General features: G+C 39.1%; 1 protein-coding gene across 1 annotated transcript; it reads right to left on the reverse strand.

The window, feature by feature from the left end:
* Positions 1–261: 261 nt before the first annotated feature.
* Positions 262–16,678, reverse strand: LRRC58 (leucine rich repeat containing 58). Its single transcript, XM_012640542.1, has 4 exons — positions 15,926–16,678; positions 5,414–5,542; positions 4,089–4,366; positions 262–1,285 (listed from the first exon to the last, which is right to left on the reverse strand). Exons 1-4 carry the CDS (start codon positions 16,423–16,425, stop codon positions 1,077–1,079), a joined length of 1,116 nt encoding a protein of 371 aa, XP_012495996.1. The 5' UTR covers positions 16,426–16,678; the 3' UTR covers positions 262–1,076.
* Positions 16,679–19,272: the final 2,594 nt, after the last annotated feature.

Raw genomic sequence — 19,272 nt, forward strand, 5'->3', positions numbered from 1 at the left:
CAATTTTATTTGGCTTCTTGTCATGTTTTTCTAGTTGTATTATCAATAGTTTCTCTTTTAAATGTAAGGAAAATTATAGTTCAGCCGACTACACAGGCAAAGGAGTCATTTTTTTTTCCCACTCAGCTTAATGCAAGATATAAAGCAGTTTTCTAGCTTACATTTCTTCCAGAATTTTCTGTCAAAAACTATTATTCTGTCTTACGATGAGAAGATTAAGACTGTGGCCTCCCATTAAGTATAAAAGTGATGTGCTTAGAAGGGGTTACTATACATTCGAATAAAAAAATGAAGTTAAAATGGCCATGAGATCAGATATTGGATATATAGTTGTTGACCTAGTTCTGTGAAAGCATATTTTAAAGTGTTCTGTATAGTAGGTCATGTTTTAGGTTACTCTGACATAATTTCTTGAATAAATTTCTATATCCTTGCTAGGATTAAGGCACTATAACAGTCATTGTTGGATTACATGTTAATAACGATCATATAGAACAAAGGATAAGAACTGAAGAGTCTTAATATCCCACTTAAAAGTTATATCCCTTACTTTACCAGCTAGTTGGTCAGAAAAGTTTAGGTCCTACGCAACCATGTGTGAGCTTATCTGAATAGCTGTGTAATCTAAACACATGGGCAATATAAGAAGGGAGGGCTAATCCTGATAATGGTCAACCTGAACCCCAGGACAACTCTGGTAATAGCTACAGCTTTGATAACTTCCTGCATTCTTCATCTCAACTGCTACAAGTTACACTACTCATAGTTATGGCTTTTCATAGCACTGCTCTTCAGAATGTACCATTCTACTGTGTGATTCATGCAAAACTAGAGTGAAAATTGCAAACAATCAGCTCAATTTGGAACTGCCATTCAGAGTAAATTACATTCAAAGAATCCAAACATGGAACTGGACTCATTCCTGCTGAATGGGTAGATAAAACAAAATCTTTTACATCATCCTTGAGTCTTTCATAGACACTCAGAATGAAGATAAGGTTTCCAGTAAACTTCAAGCTCTATTTTCTTTTTTAACCACTTTTGCGCAGTATTTTAGTATTTCACATCACCCTTGTTCAACCAAGAAGAACTTTCTGCATTCTGTGTGCGGCAACACTAGCCTCGTCTTCTGAGTCAGATTCGCTCTGGGATGTGGAGCTGTGAGAGGCAGAACTGCAAGGGGAAGAGCATTCTGGAGAACACAAGTAGTGCATCAGTGGGAGGCGGTATTTCCCACAGAAGTCCACAAATTTAATTTGTCTGACACAGCAGTCAAAGTAGACTCCTAGAGAGAAGGAATACAAAGTAATCATTACAAAGCAAGGAACCACAGTTTCTTTTTCAACCCTTCTCCAGCATTCTGGAGAAATGTCACAAAAGTCTTCTCTTTTGTGAATGTTAAGCAGAAATAGTACTTGCATCTATAGGTGTGTATAGACCTACTGGAAGGTCTTAGGGCAATTTGGCTGCAATGAGAAGGCAAGGAGATTTGTCTTAAAGGGAGCAGGCACACAAAGGATACTGTTTACTTAGCTTCTTTTCTCTGGGTGGCTTTGGGGGACAGTGGCTAAGGGAGATTATAAGATACCTAAACTGCCCTTCCACTATTCCCCAACCTACCCCCTTTAGTACTACCTTACAGTCAGGAGACTAAAACAAAACAAAAACTTCTTTAATAATGATCTTAAAGAATTAGTTATTATACACAAAATTTGCACAAAGGAGATGGCTTCTGGTACCCCTGTTCTTATGTACTTTCAAGGCAAAATTGAAAGAAACAAAATGCCATCTCACATTTCCAACAGGCTCTAAATCTACAGGCCTCAAAGCTACTGCTATTTCTCTGATGATCTCACTCTTGATTCTCACATCATTATATATTGTCAGGTAGACTGAAAGAAGTAGTCAACTCTTTTGATTCCTGAGTTAGTGCTCCTAAACTATGGCCCATCAGCTAAGTAAAAACAGAGCCAGAGCTGAGAGGAAAGCAGAGATTGCTATGCCTCTGGGATCTAGCTGATCCTTAAAAAGATACTACACATCTCTAACACAGAAAGACTATCATAATGATTGCAGTAAAACCAGAACACTTAGAATTTTGGGTCTCACTGCCTTTTTGGAGGGGAATCTCAACCTTTAAACCCTACTAAGTTTCCTCTGGCACCAACTACTGTATATTTATCATGTAAAGGGCCAAAATAAAAAGATGTGGTCTAAGCAAAGGAGAAAAAATGATTTCTATTTCTATTTTTTTTCCTGATACTGCCCCACTAACATTGTAGTTTTCTAATCTTGTAGTAAGTATATAACTCGTAATAGTTTAAAGGGGGAAATTTGTGGTACATTACATTCGACAATTTAGGAAAGTAGATACATTCAATAAATTTGTTAATCAATAGATTGATAATAAATCTCCCCAAAATGTGTTAGCTTCCTACAGATAGATGGAATAATAAAATAAAGCATTATGGAGTCACTGTGAGCTAAAATAGTACAATACTTTCTTATCATTTGTAAGATCTCAGACTATAAAAAGAAAACACCTCACGAAATATAAAAGTACTTCTGTTTAACTTCCAGATCGATAATGAATCTGAGGAGAAAAATGTCTAATGATTCATCTTATATATTATTTCAAATTTTAAACTGATAATTTTTAAATCATTTTTGTTCCTGAGATAAACAGCATACCAGTATACTAAAGAAGTCATTAAGAAACCATTTCAGAGAGAAAACAGAATTCTTACAGAAGTTCATTTCTAGAAAAGGATGAATTCAAAGAAGAGGCTAGATTTAGATTATTAGGTCTAAAGGCCTGGTATGAAGGCCTGTCCTCTTTGTTTTCCTCCGTCACAGTGATAGCCAATTCAGGAAAAGAGAACCACAGAGAAAAGCGTAAGCACTTCTAACTTAGCACAGCACTGTAACCTCTACCGTCTGAGTGACTAGAAACGGCCTATAGTATTCTTTTTAAACCCAAAGTGTCTTTTTTATCTTTTAACAATCTTTGAGGAATTTAATCATTTTCTCCCTTTCAACCTTATAACAGTTTCAAGACAAGATGTGACTTCCAGGGAAAATCTCACCTGGTTTTGGTCTTCTTTATGCAGCATTTCCTCAGTACCTACCGGAATTTTTTTTAAGTAGTCTTTTATGAGGCAGTCAAAACAAAATGACCTGCTATCAGTCACCAATTCCCACCCACACACCCTGGCACTTCAGGCCCTTCACAACCTGGCCTCAATGCATCTTTTCACTCTTCTCTCTCATTACTCCCCTAACTGTACATCTGAGCCAAATTATTACTTATCCAACATTCCGTCCCATACTGCTCTGTCTCCACTTTGTACTCTCGGTCTGAAAAGTTTCCTATTCTCAATCTTACCCTATCAAAATCTACTTCATACCTCAAGAATCATCTCATGTTTTCTAGATTTAATTCAATGTACTCTTTCCCCCCTGTGATTTCCAATAGCATTTTGAATTCTTTTGGATACTTACCTTACTTTTTGCCTTATATCATTTGCTTAATTCTAAATACCAAACTTAAAAAATTCTGAACCATGGATTTAAAAGAATTTAAAGTTCTAGGGTACATCCTGAAATCCGTACGCATTTAGCCCATTCTCATTCATCATGAATCATACCCTATAAAGGTATAGCATACACAGAATGGTGAGTCTAAGAAAACATCCTTCAAATAAATATGAAAGGTGTCCTAACACATTAGAAACTCTTTTTAAATAATTAGAACTGTTTATGCTCCCTTTTGTGATTTCTCTCATTTTACCATCCTGATTTATTATCTTATAACAGATCTAAGATAGGATGAGAATTCCTGGGTATTTTCCATGTGTATGAATCCTAAAATATTATGGAAAGAATTTGAAAAAAAAAACAAAAACAGAAAGAAATCTAGAGTGTAAAACAACTTACTTTCTGGTAAAAGGGTGAAAGGAAGAGGGGAACATAAACAGAAACTATCTCTGAAAGAAGACTTAGCTAATTATTAATAAAACAATACTTAGATTGTCAAATTCAAAAACATAGCTAAATGAGTGGAAAACATGAACAATGAATTAACTTACCTCCACATTTTGGGTTTGGGCAATTGCTGGCTAAACCCAAGTATCTAAGAAGATTCCCAGGAAGATCATAGGGAGTGTAGGAGACATTTCGTATCTTAATGGTCCGTGCAGCTAATTCCAAGAGAGTTGGAGGGTCATAGGTTAAATCTCTAACGAAACGAACAACCAATGGATTTCCTCGTAAACTCAACTCTTCCAGATGAATAAGGCTGAGGATCTCTCGAGGGAGATATGTCAGCAAGTTATTGTGAAGACTGAGGGAACGAAGTGAATGCAACCTAGAATAAATGCAGTATAAAAATCAATGGCAGTAAGCAATTACCAAGAAAATTAAGTTTGTGTGTGTGTGTGCACGCTGTGTACAGCTTGATTTCCCCTTAAGAATGAGCAATGAATGGCCGGGCGCGGTGGCTCACGCCTGTAATCCTAGCACTCTGGGAGGCCAAGGTGGGATGTTCGCTCCAGGTCAGGAGTTCGAGACCAGCCTGAGCAAGAGCGAGACCCCGTCTCTACTAAAAAAATAGAATGAAATTACCTGGACGACTAAAAATATATAGGAAAAAAAACTAGCCAGGCATGGTGGCACATGCCTGTAGTCCCAGCTACTTGGGAGGCTGAGGCAGTAGGATTGCTTGAGCCTAGGAGTTTGAGGTTGCTGTGAGCTAGGCTGATGTCACAGCACTCTAGCCCAGGGCAACAGAGAGAGACTCTGTCTCAAAAAAAAAAAAAAAAAAAAAGAGCAATTAAAGTCAACTGAAGTAAAATAAAAAGGTGCTGAAACTGGATCAAAGTGCAAATTTGTAAATGTCATAAAGGACTTTTGCCCCTGAAACCTCGGCAAGCTTAGAGTAGTATTTAGAGAGTATTTGGATATGCTGGCTGATATAAAATACTACAGTTAAAGATATTTAGGGAGAGGGCAAGGGCGAATGCCCTATCATTCAGACACCTAAAAAAGGAAAGATTTCATGCGACAGGAATGAAGATTCTTCACATTATTAAGCCTCATGAAGATAGGAATGCTTCATATCAAGTATAAAATCACTAAAGATCCCATAAAACCAAGGGAAATCTATGCCAAATTAATATTTTATTCTTTGATTATAGAAAATAAGCTGAACAAATATTTTGAGGAATAAACCAAAGCATTTAAAAGTAAAATTAAAAATAACCTCAGAACTATACTTATTTACTGTAAATGACACTGTATCATTTACTTTGAGAATACCTAATTCTTTTCTATATATAAAACATGTGAGTGAATGCAAAACAGTAATTACAAGGCACGGATATCTGTGTATATATAAATGTCTGAAACTACTTACTGTGAAAGCTGAGGAGGCACACTTTGGATTTTGTTGTCACATAATACCAAGTAAGTCAGAGAAGGCAGATTTGCTAATTCTGGTGGGATTTCTTTGATGAAGTTTCCCCCAAGATATAAACTTTCTAAACTGCAAAAATAAATGAACAAAAACAAAAAAGTAAATAAATACAATTTGGACAAGATACTCCATTGTTTCTACTACAATGAACACGTTTCATCTATTCATTCAGCAAATGTTTCACTTAGGATTTGTTATGTGCTATCCAATCTCTAGAGAAATAGTGCAATCTTCAGGGAGCTTTTACTGTACCTAAGCAGATGAGACATACCAATGTTAGACATTATTATAATTAAACACGAGCAAGCCCAAAAATAAGCATTACATGATTAAAACACCAAAATAAGGACAATTCATAAATGATATAGGAGTTGAATGAAAAGGAAGAGAAATAAGAAAAAGCCACAGTAGTTCTAACTGGAAAAGGCTTCCCAAAAGTATTATGAATTTAGCTGGTCTATTAATTTAGCCCATTTAGATGTGAAGAAAGAGGACATCAGGTTGGAGAAGAGGGCTTTTTAATGAGTATACCTTTTTAATAACAGAAGAAGACAAAAACCTCCTGAGGAATCCAGAGATAAGGCTGAAGAGAGGCCAGATTATAGGAACCCAGATTTCCACACTGGTATGCTTGGATTTGATGCACTTACAGGCAACTGGAAAACCACTAGCCTTTTTTTGAAAAGAGTAGAAAACCATAAGTCTCTACATTTCTCCTCTGCTCTTATTTTAGTGAATACATTCTTTAGAGGTGTCTAAATTGACCACTAGCATGAAATTAAAGTTACAGTTAATTATCCTGTTTTTCAACAATAAGTTAACATTTTATTAAATGTTTTAAATAAAAACAGCTTGATTTTTTAACTATTAATATTTGATGGTGTGAAAAATGGTACCATTCTGGGTTTTTTTTTTTAATCTGCAGGTCTGCAGTTCCCTAATTATTAGTGAAGTTTAGCATCTTTTCATGTTTGTAGCCATTTGTATATCTTTAGAGAATCACCTATTCATATTGTTTACCCATCTTTCTCATGGGTTATATGGCTTTCTCTCATTAATTTGTTGGGAGCTTTGTTGTTGTTAAATATATGTTCTGCATAACTTTGTTCCTTTGTGGCCTAGAGGATGGTATATTTTTATTCATGTATTACATGTGTATAAAAAGAATTTGTAGCTCTTAGGATTAAGCTTGTTAACTGAACACATTTTTTTATAGTTTCTCTTATTATTTCACCTTGTTGGTTTGGTGGTTAGGCTCCTACTATAACCATGGGTTTCCTTCTTCCCTTCAGAGTTCTGTCAGTTTTTGCTCTCTTTCCCCTAAGTGTACAGAAGCTATATAGTGATACCTTCAAGTTCAAGACTGCTAAAACTTCTCAATTATATGAAGCATTTCTCTTTGTTCCTTTAAATACATTTTGTCTTGAAATGTATTTCCTCTGATTATCAATACTGCTTACCAGTTTTATTTTTGTTAGTACTAATATTTATTTCATTAAATCCCAGTTCCACCACTTACCAATATAAAAACTTGGACCAGTTACTTAATCTTGCTGTGCCCTAGTTTTCTCTTCTTTAAAATGGAATAATATCATATATCATAAAAAATGCCTAGTTAACAAATATTCCCATTCTGGGGAAACTGTGTAAATAAATAAGTTCACATTCTTGACCTGAAGAAGCTTACATTCTAGTGAGAGAGACAGAAAATAAATGGACAAGGGCATGTCTATTATGCCAGACAGTTTAAGTGCCATAAAGAAAAAGGGAGGCAATCAGATAGTGATGGAGGTGATACTCTAGATAGAGTGGTCAGGAAAGGTTTCTCTTAGGAGATGACATTTGAACAGAGATCTAAATCAGATGACTGAGTGTGTACAAACCCCTGCACTGGAAAAGTGACCGGTGTGTTGTGAAATAGCAGCACAGCCAGCATGGGTAGATCAGAGTGACTGAGGGACCATGGTGATCAAAGACGTCTAAGAAGTAGCCTGGGAAGCCAGATCACAGAAGGCCCTTCGGGCCTTTGTAAGGAGGGTTTTGAACAAAGGCTAGTCATTTACTTTGACTTGCTCTTTAGAAGGATCATTTTGGCTACTCTGTGGCAAATAGCTGGAGAAATGGTGGGGGAGCACCTCAGGCGGGAGTGGAAGCAGGAAGAGCAGACTGCTGCCTAACGCAGTAGCTTAGATGAGAAATGATACTTTGCCTGGTAAATCTTTTTCTATCTCTTTACTTTTAACTTATTGGTATATCTTTATGTTAAGTGTAACTCATAAACAGCACACTTTGATAGTTGATGTCTGGACATGTGTCTTCTATTACCACGGTATATCTCAGTATTTTTCCTTCAGTTCTGCTTTTTGTGGTGCTTATTAAGTTTCCTTTTATTCCATTCCCCCTCTACTGTTTTGAACTGTACATGCTATTTCTATTTTGCTAGTAGGTATCCCCTTCAATTTCCTTTGTGTATGTTCTCTCTCAAAACACATATCCATGCTCCCTTCTCTGTCCTCTTCATATCATCTTCTAGAATTAGTTCTACCTTGATTTTCTAAATAAATTTATTTTATTTCCAATCAATAATTATTCAGATTTATCAAGATGTTTTACTGATTTTCTTTGTTCACCACTGTTTTTGGAGACTTGTTATTTCTTTTAAGGGTCATTTTTCTTGGAGTCCTTTGTCTCCGATGTTTTCATTTTTTTCCCTCCCTCTTGAGTAACAGTTTAGCTGAGCATAAAATTCTAGGTTGGCAGTTTACTTTTCATTAGCACTAGAAGATGCTGCTCCATTATCTTATTACAACCAATATTACTATTATTCCTTTGCAGGTAATCTGTTTTTTTTTCCTTGTTAGGTGCTTTAAACATTTTTTGCTCTATTCATCTTTATTATTCTGAAGTTTTACTATGACATTTCAAGATATCAGTTTAGAGAGTTCTTTCTTTAATTGTGGGAAATTTCATCCACTAATACTTCATATGTTATCTTTCTTTCATTCTCTTTATTCTTTTTTTTTTCCCCTAGGGTCTTGCTCTGTAGCCTGGGCTAGAGTACAGTGGCATCAGAATAGCTTACTGCAAACTCAAACTCCTGGGCTCAAGCAATTCTCCTGCCTCCCCCTCCCAGGTAGCTGGGACTACAGATGCAAGCCACCACACACAGCTAATTTTTCTGTTTGTTTTGTAGAGATGAGTTCTCGCTCTTGCTTAGGCTGGTCTCAAACTCCTGGCCTCAAGCAATCCTCCCACACTGGCCTCCCAAAATGCTAGGATTACAGGTGTAAGCCCTTGGGCCTGGCCTCTATTCTCTTTCCAGAATTGCTCTTAGCAGTTTGAACTGCCGGATCTATCCTCCCTGTCTTAACATTTCTTTCATACTTTTCATTTCTTTATCTCTTTGTGCTGCATTCCAGAATGCCTCAGTAAGATCTTTCAGCTTATGGATTCACTCTTCAGCTGACTTCTGTCTACCACTTAGCCCATTTAATGAGTTCATAATTATATTTTTTCATTTCTAGGGATTCTAATTGGGGTTTTCATAATTGTCAGTTTTAAAACTCCCTATTCTTGTTTTATTGATGAAGTTCCTTCATCTCTCTGAAGTTAGGAAATATACTTAAAGTCCTTTACAGATTGCCTTATAGATATTTTCACACGCATAATTCCATTTGTTGAATTTCTTCTCTGTCTTACATAATCTCAGCCTTCCTTAATACGTGGTGATTCAAAAAGCCAACCTGAATCTGAAGTTTTGTCTTTTTAAAAAAAAAATAGACTAAGGATTTTTTTTTTTCTATTTCTGATTCTATAAAGCATTTCAAGGTTGCATTTCTCTTTAGACTTATAATGCTTAGAAACAGAATACGGACTATTTTAATTTTATGTTATCTTTTTTTCTCTCAAAGATTATCTTGTAGCAAAAATCAATTGTCTGGTTACAAGATTGAATTCTTCCACACATAAGTGCTCAAGCACTGGTGAGAAAAGGTTCTTAGGCAGGGTTTTTTGATTCTACCTAGTATGCGTAAGTCAATCCTCACTTATTCAGAAATGATGAGAACTACTTGAATAAAATATTTGGAGTCCAAATAATAGAAACTACCCCAGGAAAAGGAACTACTTTAATGAGAAGACAATAAGGGAAAAGTTGAACAAACTTGGAAGTCCTTTTAATAAAGGATTTAATAGTTAAATAACAATTTGCAATATAGTCTACTGAGAGAAAAAAAAAATAAAGTGAAGAAAGCGAAGAGTAACTCTGAGGGCAAGTATAAATACTGCCCTTTCTATTTGCTTAGGTCAGTGTAATGGACCAAATGGAAAGTAGAGCCCTCATGAATGGGATTAGTGTCCTTAAAACAGTCCTAGGAGAGCCTGCCTCCTCTCTTTACCATGTGAGGACACAGTGAGAAAACCGCAGTCTATGAACCAGTAAGCAAGCCCTCACCACACATCGAATCTGCTGGTCAATCCTGGAATTCCCAGCCTTCAGAACTGTGAGAAATAAATTTCTGTTGTTTGTAAGTCACCTAGTTTATGGTATTTTGTTATAGTAGCCTGAATTTACTAGATAGTCAGGAACCAAGAGAAACTAGTCTCTAGTGATCAGTTACTACTCAATACTTCTCTCAATGCTTTGGAAGGGGAGGCACACAGAAAGAATGTCAAACATTTGCAGTTATTGTGACTTTGGCAGAAAAGGATTTGGTAAGTTCTAAAATATAACTAAGGCCATGATTTTGCAATTATGTAAATTCTCTTTTGCAATTGATGAGCATCACTAATCAGATTACATAATCATCATATTAAATTTATACTTTCAGGAGTCTTTCTTACTTTCTTGTTTTTTTGTTTGTTTTGTTTTGAGCCAGAGTCTTGCTCTGTTGTCCAGGCTAGAGTGCCATGGCGTCAGCCTAGCTCACAGCAACCTAAAACTCTTGGGCTCAAGCAATCCTTCTGCCTCAGCCTCCCGAGTAGCTGGGACTACAGGCATGCGCCACGATGCCCGGCTAATTTTTTTTTTTCTATATATTTTTAGTTGTCCAGCTAATTTTCTTTCTATTTTTAGTAGAGACAGGGTCTCGCTCCTGGTCAGGCTGGTCTCGAACTCCTAAGCTCAAACCATCCTCCCACCTCAGCCTCCCAGAGTGCTAGGATTACAGGTGTGAGCCACCATGCCCGGCCTCTTTCTTACTTTCAACCTCATAATTTCCAAAGTTCTAGGGACTTGACACCTTTCAATGATTTATAGGAATTAAATTTCTAAAACACACACAGTTTCTAAATATGCTTTTCCCTAAGGAGAACGTAAATTTGTTGAATTTGAAGCAAAACTGTAGAGTTTAAGTTCTTGTGTTTGTCAGCATTGCACTGTTAGTCAGAGTTGGAACAATTCTATTATTTCAGTGCTTGATGAATACAGAAAACAGGAAAACACCAATAAATTTATGGAACAAATTCTTCCTTTCCTTTTTATTTAGCATTAACAGACTAGCCTTAAAGTTGTTTCTTGAAAAGTGTATCACCTTTCCAATCCTTAGGGATAATGAAGTGGATGCCTTTTTTCTATCGAGGGACAATGACCTACTGAAAAAATATGCTAGGCTCCCTAGTGCCAATCAACTTTAACCCAGGTATAAGTAGAAAATGCTTTTTGCTTCTCCAACCAAGTAAAAAGACATTAAATATAATAAAGATATATATTAGGCCTATCTTATATGGTTGATTAAAGGGAGATGAAATTAACACATTAACTGCCATATGAGTTGTATTTAACTCATGCTAGTTTTGAGCCTGGGGCCTTGTGAAGCAAAACCTTGCACTTGGTTCATGAAAATCTTATTTGTTGATGTTCTTATTGTTACAATTAATATTGACAACTTAATTATAAAACCATGGATTGTGTTGTATATAACTCATGCACAGAAAACAATAAAGAATAACAAATTAAAAGGGATCATTTTGTTTTAAAAAACACTGTGGCCCCAGGGGAAAAAATTTTTTTTTCTAGTGTGGCAGTCAATGTGTTAAAGTGAGACAGAGATGTACAAAGAGGGAGAAAACAGAAAGGAAGAGAAATGCAGAAAAAACGAACATTTGCGGATAAAGAAAGTAGTTTTCTGGTTGGGTGTGGTGGCTCACACCTCTAATCCTAGTACTCTGGGAGGCCAAGGTGAGAGGATCGCTTGAGCTCAGGAGTTCGAGACCAGCCTGAGCAAGAGTGAGACCCCATCTCTACCAAAAAAAAATAGAAAAAATTAGCCAGGCATGGTGGTGCATGCCTGTACTGCCAGCTACTCAGGAGGCTGAGGCAGGAGGATAGCTTGAGCCCAGGAGTTTGAAGTTGCTGTGAGCGAGGCTGATGCCACTGTACTCTGGCCCAGGCTACAGAGCAAGACTGAAAAAAAAAAAAAAAAAGGGAGAGGAGAGGAGAGGAAAAGAGAGGAGAGGAGAGGGGAGGGGAGGGGAGGAGAGGAAAGAAAGGAAAGAAAGGAAAGAAAGAAAAGAAAGAAAGAAAACAGAAAGTAGTTTTCCTGAAGTAGCATCCTCTTTAAATCATTTTCAAATGCCATCACCCACCATAGGATTTTAAAGTACATATATGTTCAAAAGTAGACTCATGAATAGAGGCTCTTTTCTTGATACTTGCCTCAAACTTAGGGAATAAAAGAAAGAAGTTGAGAGCCAGAGACAAACTCAGTATGTGAGTTTAAATATGGAAAAGTCTAAATGGGGGTTTTATTTAAACTTTACCACATTCTATTTACCATCCGATCATATCACCTCTTTCTTAAGATATAAACCTGTTGTACACTAGCTTCAAAACATTCCAGGGCATTAATTTTTACCTTTTGTTTTGTCACAATCTTCATATCTTAATCTTCTAAAACCACATCAAACAAAGAGTGAGACAGGGGTGATGAACAGAAAAATGAAAGCATTACTTAAGAAAAGATGGTAGGGAAGAGTACCTATGAAATGCACTTGTGCCAAAGCTACTCTCCAAAATCTAACATCCTGGACACCTAACAATTCTTAAGCTTTTGTTTACTTAAAGTCTATTATCCACTGGGCGATAAATTATTAAGCTCTTCCTCAATTAATGTCTAAGTTAATTGAGAGAAATAAAGAGTAAGATTCAGAAGAAGAAATAGGTCAAAATATGAATCATAGCTACTTTTTCAGCATTATGAAACAAAAACAAGTTTGCTGATATACTATAGCCAAACAGTTATATTTATTTAAGAAAAAATAACCTCACATTTTGATGGAAAGAATCTACATCCACAACTTTATGGCTCACACTCATAGTTTACTCCAGGGGAATGAAATTAATCATAAGTAAGATTTTCAGTATCTACTTATTTGTTATACTTTGAAAGTAATCTGTCAGAAACCCTTTAAAAAAAAAGAAAAAAAAAGATTTTACCACTCAGAGAAAGCATCAGTAGGGTACAGAAAACATACCTGAAGACACCCTGCTAAATCTGGAGATGTCAATGACACCAATTAAGCCAAGAATATTTACTTGCTATTCCTTCCTGGAATAATGAAGGGTAGGGGAAAGGGGGAAGTTTTAATTGATTATATTCTGCATTTTAAAAAAATTGCTCTTAAAGAGGTCAGATATCTTTTTAATGTGCCAATATGCTAAACATGGTTTAAAAAGCAACATGGCATGGTATACAATATACATCAGGGTTACCAATGAGGCCTACAGAATCCATGTATATTCTAAGAGAAGATGGTGTTCGTGGACAGGTACCTTAAGGTTTAAGAGACTGAACCTCTACCTCTATATTCTTGAAGCTTCAATGTATTAATATATTAGTAGTGAATAATTAGTAGTTTTTGAGGTTTGAATCACATAATTCTCACTGTCTCTGTTTGGCCTCAAGCAAGTCACTGATAATACATTTCAGCTTCCTTATCTGTAAAAAAGAAGATGGTGAATCATGTCATTGCCAAGGCTGTTTCTTCCTCTAAAAGCATATTTCTATACAATCCTTTTAGCCCACGCTCAATCAGAATTTATATTTGCAGCATGGCCTAAACCTTTACTAAGTCTTATCAATAAAGAGAAATAGAGAATATAACGGAAAAATGAAAACACTGACATTAAAGATATTATTGGAGTCAAATACACAATGACCAATAAACACATATGGCACAGTTGTTAGTCCAGAAAATCAGGTCAACCAGGAGAATAACTTTGTCAAGTCCTCCTGATCACATATACAACAGAACAAAAGTCCAAAGACTCATGTTCTAGTTCTACTCTGCCACTATGGAAAACTCATGGGTTTAGGGTCAAAGACTGTAGAGGTCAAATCCAGTTCCACCACTTACTGGGTCTATGATCTTGTGACTTAATTTCTCTGAGCCTCATTTTCCTCTGGAAAAAAAAAAGGGAGTACATCATCTCATAGAATCACTGTGAGAATTAAAAGGCATATTTAGAGCACCTATGACAGGGCCTACCACATTGTAAGTATTCAGTAAACGGGATTTCCTCATGTGTTGGAAATACTTTCCCTGGGTTCCTCTTAGTATACTGAGAAAATTCCAAGGTTGTAATTACATAACATTAAAATTAGAAGGAACCAAGGCCTGTTGAATTTACCTCTAAATCTCTCTCCAACTCTTCTATTTTTTATCATCTCTCCTAGTATCACCCTGGCATAAACTACCATCATCTCTCATCCTAATACAATGGCCTCCTTCTAACCAGCCCTCAAATCTCCTCTCATCTCTCTACCCTCTCCCAACTCCATTCCCTGAAAGCAGAAGCAAGACACATGCACTTAAAACTTTCCCACGCACACTTAGAATAAAATCCAAACTTTACCACAGCCTTCAAGACCTGGCATGGCCTGACTGGCCTAAATTTGCATTTGCCACTTTCCCTCTTGCTCAATTCATAGAACAGCGTCCTTCTTTCAGAATTTAAGTACTTTCCTTCTTATGTCTGGGCTTTCACAAGTACCGTTCCCTGTACCTAAACTGATCCCACTGCCTCTACCACTTAGTTAATTCTACTCTTCCTCCAAAAGCTCAATTCAAATGTTACTTGCTCAAGGACCAAAATAAGTTAGGTCACTCTGTTATTTTGTCTCAAAGCACTCTACACATCTTCACAGAACTTATAACCATTGTAATTATGCACCCAGCACGTTTCTGCTGCGTGACTCTGCTACCTTATAACCATTGTAATTAAATAATGAGGTTTACAGTTAATTGTTTAACGTCTGTCTCCTCTGCTAGTCTGTCAGCTCCATGAGGACAGGATCATGTCACCATTGTATCCCCAGCACCTAGGACAGTGCCTGACACATGGCAGGTACTCAATAAATATCTGTTGAGGAGTGAATGAAGAGGCGTCTTGCTTTATTTTGCAGATTAGGAAGCTATGGTTAGGATATATTAAGTGACTTGCCTAAGGCTTGGACACCAAGAGTTCTTATTCCCAGGTCAATGTCATTTTCACTACACTTAACTCTGCGGTCCTTCCACCTCTAACATTCTCCTCTCTCTGAAAATACAATAGAGAATGTGAAAATATTTTACAGGGGTTTTCACTTTGGACAATACACTTGCTCTTGCTCTATTTCCCACTCTCCTGCAGGACACCTATAGTGGAATTTTATTATGCTGCTTTCTCTGCTTCTTCGTAACATTTAATTTAACATACATTACTAAATAATCTAGTAGGTGAGGCAGGTAACTCCTGTAAACAAGGAATTATATTCAATAGGTAAATGCAATGGCAGGATAAATGAGTTACCAACAAAGTACAGTTTAGGCAATAATTAATTGTGCAGGGAGCAGTAAAGAAAGGAATCACAGAGGTGACCCTTTGAGATAGGTTTTGAAGGATGAATAGGAGTTTGCCAGGTGAAGAAAACATTCCAGGCAAAAGGAACAGCATACGTACAGAGGCAATGCATCCATTCAACACATATTTAGTGACTGCATACCAGTACCAGCACCTATAACCTGCTTTTCCTACATGGGAAAGTGCATGGTTCACTGAACTCCACGAACGGTACTGTTGGTATTTCTACAGAGAAAAGGGAGATAGGGATGTAGTGGAAAGGAACGGTCAGATCAGAGGCCCTTGCATGTTATGCCAAAGACTTCTGAGCAACAAAGTGAGAACCTCAGGTTTACATCTGAGTACCCACTCAGTTCGCATCATGCCCCAGATACAAGAAAGAAAGAAAAACTGGCTCGAAAATCTTCAAAAGCCAAACACAACATACCAAACACTGTCACATAAGCAATCTCACTAGATCTTTACTACAACTCGCTGAGGCTGCCGGGCAGTACTCACTACCAAACAGTTAAAGAAACAGCCTGGAAAAAAACAGTTGGGTGACAAATGCACGGCGCCCAGACCGGGCGCCACAGGACTTCCCACCCTCCCTTTCGCAGGGACCCGCTCACCTCCGCAAGTTCTCGATCTCAGCGGGGATGCTCTGCAGCTGGTTGCCGCCCATGCTCAGGGTCTGCAGGGCGCGCAGCTCCAGCAGCGAGGCGGGCATTTCCTGAAAACAGTTGCCGCTGAGGTTGAGCACCTGGAGGCTGCGGCAGAGCGGCGACTGGGCCAGGCCCTTGGGCAGCGCGCTGGGCCCGCCGAGCCGGTTGTTCTTGGCCAGCAGCGTGCGCAGGCCGTGCAGCGCGAGCAGCTCTGGCCCGAGAGTGGTCAACGCGTTGCCGCTCACGTCCAGCACCTGGAGGTGCTGGAAGCCACTGCCCAGCGCCCGTGGCAGTGACACCAGACGGTTGTGAGGTAGCAGCAAACGCAGCAGCACCTCCCGGGAGCCGCGCCGCTCCTCGCCTCGCGCCTCCAGCTCAGACTCCAGCGTCTCGGGGGACAAGCTGAGGCGGGACCAGTTCAGTTCGGCCTCCCCGGCCGTGGCCACCGCCGCCGCGGCCTCTTCCATCCTTGCGGCCGCACGGCGCGTGGCGCCAGATTCCCCAGAGGGCCGCGCGCCGTGCACGGGCCGAGAGCTCCGCGGCGCCCCGGAACCTGAACCGAGGCCTGAGTCGGAAGTGGCGCGCACGGACACTGACCCAGCGCGCCCGGGCCGAGTCCTGCGACGCAAGGCCCTGGGGTGCGCGCGCCGCTGCGAGGGAGGCTCCGCCTCAAGTGGCGCTCGGCGCGGGGCGCGGTAGAGCCGCGTCGAGCTGGGGAGAGACCTGGAGGCTGTGAAGTTGTCTTCTGAGCCGGGCCCGGTTTTGGCGGCCGCGCTTTGTAGTTGCTGGAGTCACGTGACCTGTCCCTTGGCTCCAAGACCGCCTGGGTAAACAGCCCAAGGACTGATTGTCTGGCCTTGAGGGTTAGCGCGTCACGGTACACCGCCCACTTGTTTTTCACTTTGGAAGTGGGGCCCCTAGTCAGCAGGATTGTGTGGGAACAGGAATTTAGGCCGGGCGCGGTGGCTCACGCCTGTAATCCTAGCACTCTGGGAGGCCGAGGCGGGAGGATTACCTGAGGTCGGGAGTTCGAGACCAGCCTGAGCAAGAGCGAGACCCTAACCCCCGCCCCCACCCCGTCTCTACTAAAAATTGAAAAAAAATTAGCCAGTCAACTGAAAACAGAAACAAAAAATTAGCCGGGCCTGGTGGCTCGCGCCTGGGGAGGCTGAGGCAGGAGGATCACTTGAGCCCAGGAGTTTCAGGTTGCTGTGAGTCAGGCTGACGTCACCGCACTCAGGCACTTACTCTAGCCCGGACAACAAAGCGAGACACTCAGTCTCAAAAAAACAGGAATTTAGTGGTGATTTGGCTCCATGTCCGCAAACCCCAGGAATTCAAAAGTCCGGAGATTAACAAAGCCGACTTCGAAGTGTGAAGGCAGCTGGACTAGAAATCAGAACCCCTGGATCCTTACTTGGGTTCCACTGTTAATAGTCTTGTGTCCTTGGACAAGGGATTTGATTTCAATTGCCCCATCCATAAAATATGGATAATACCTTCCCTACTAGCCCTACGGGTTTTTTTTTTTAATGGTAAAAGAAGTGTATTTCAAGTAAGGATGTTTTGCCCATTTTAATTATAGAACCACTTCTGTGGTTTTGGGTCCAAGTTGTAGTGACTAGGAATGAATCTGAGAGTCAGCCAGGAGGTTGCTTGATTTGAGTGAGATAGCTCAAGTTAATTGGTCAGCTTAAGAACTCAGAAAGCATTGAAATTTTACTGCAGGTTAAAACTACAATTAAACTGGGAAAATCCAGACTCTGGCACTAATTTAGTAATTCTGATTAACAAGTTTTCATCCTTGTCCCAAGCTTAGTCTTTGCTGAAATCACTTCTTATGATTTTGAAAACTCATGAATAGAAATGAGAAAAGTACTTAGCTTTTTTTTTTTTTTTACAAAGCTTACACATAAGAAAGTTACTTACCAAGGTAAGTCCATCAGCAGACTGCTTGGTGGTGCCTGGTGGCACTGCCCAAAGAGAGAGAAGCGGAGATGGTTTTTTTCTCACTCTCTCCGAAGAGTTTGATCCAAGTAACCCAGAGGGAAATTCCAGTTGGTAGCAGATCAGAAAGAAGCAGACATGTGGAGTGCTGTTAATTTTTGTCAACTGTGGAACATAAGTGCAAAGATTCATAAAATGCTGCTGAGGTCTAGGGCTGCCTTATATCCAGAGTGACACTCCAGGTGCAGCTTCATTGAGGCCAGCTTTGTTAACAGCTAGATTAATGTGAGAGTCTCTTCATTGCTTATTAGAGTAAACCCTTTCTATCTGAGCTATCTTGGATGCATCTCTTTTCAAAGCAGCTAGATGGGTCTAAATTAAGCAGCATCCTTCAATCCTACAGTGGGCCTTGAAACCATCTAGTCAGCCTGGAGAGTGATGAAAACTCTCTAGGAGGCGAAAGAGCTGTAGTGGCTTGTGGGACCCCACAGTGATGGGGTCTGTCTGTGGCTAGCTGAAGGAGATGCCATAGAGGGTGGTGGGGACAACATAATGCATGATCGGGGGAAAGGAACATGGGTTATAGGGAATTGGGAAAGTACCTGGCATATTTGTCAGCTTTTCAAAACTTCACTGTTATGTTATGCTTAGTCAAACTGAATACATTTCAGTATAAGTCTCCTGACTAGAATGTTATGGGGCAGGAACTGCATCTGTTTACCATGGCGTTCCCCTAAGACATAGTAGGCACTCAGTACATACTGAATGAATGAAATAAATGCATGAATAGTTTTGGGCATACCTGACTTCGATGGGCCCTGTTGACCTATTGACGACAGAAAAGCTAAGAAATAATCTGAGTGGAGAATCCTTTCATAAACCATACTAGCTGGGAGGCATTACGCTGATGTGGTTAAAAGAGTAGGCTTTGGCTTTTATCAGATACAGTTTTCAAAACCTATCTTTGGAAATCAGATTTCTCTTACTTAATCTTGATTTTGTTGATCTCTTTAAACTTTGATTTCATCATCTGTGTTAATATATTATCTGTTTCATAGGGTCCATGTAAGGCATAAGGCTAAAGTGCTTAACATTAGTACTTAACACAAAGTCAATAATCCATAAGTAGTGGCACTTATTAATATTATTATAAGCTGTAATAGTAATAGTCGTTATTGGCATAACTATTATTCTCTGCTACTTGTTAGATCATGATCAGCGTAAAGAGAAACAAAGTTGACAACACTGTTTACTCATGATTGCACAATTTCCTACATGAACTAAACCATGGTCCTCTGCTTTGGACCATTCATGTTTTAAGATTTAAGATTTGAGAGGCTGGTCTGAACTCTCTTTGTCCAAGATTT

Source organism: Propithecus coquereli, unplaced genomic scaffold, assembly GCF_000956105.1.
Source record: "Propithecus coquereli isolate 6110/MARCELLA unplaced genomic scaffold, Pcoq_1.0 Scaffold10, whole genome shotgun sequence".
Classification (NCBI taxonomy): Eukaryota; Metazoa; Chordata; class Mammalia; order Primates; family Indriidae; genus Propithecus; species Propithecus coquereli.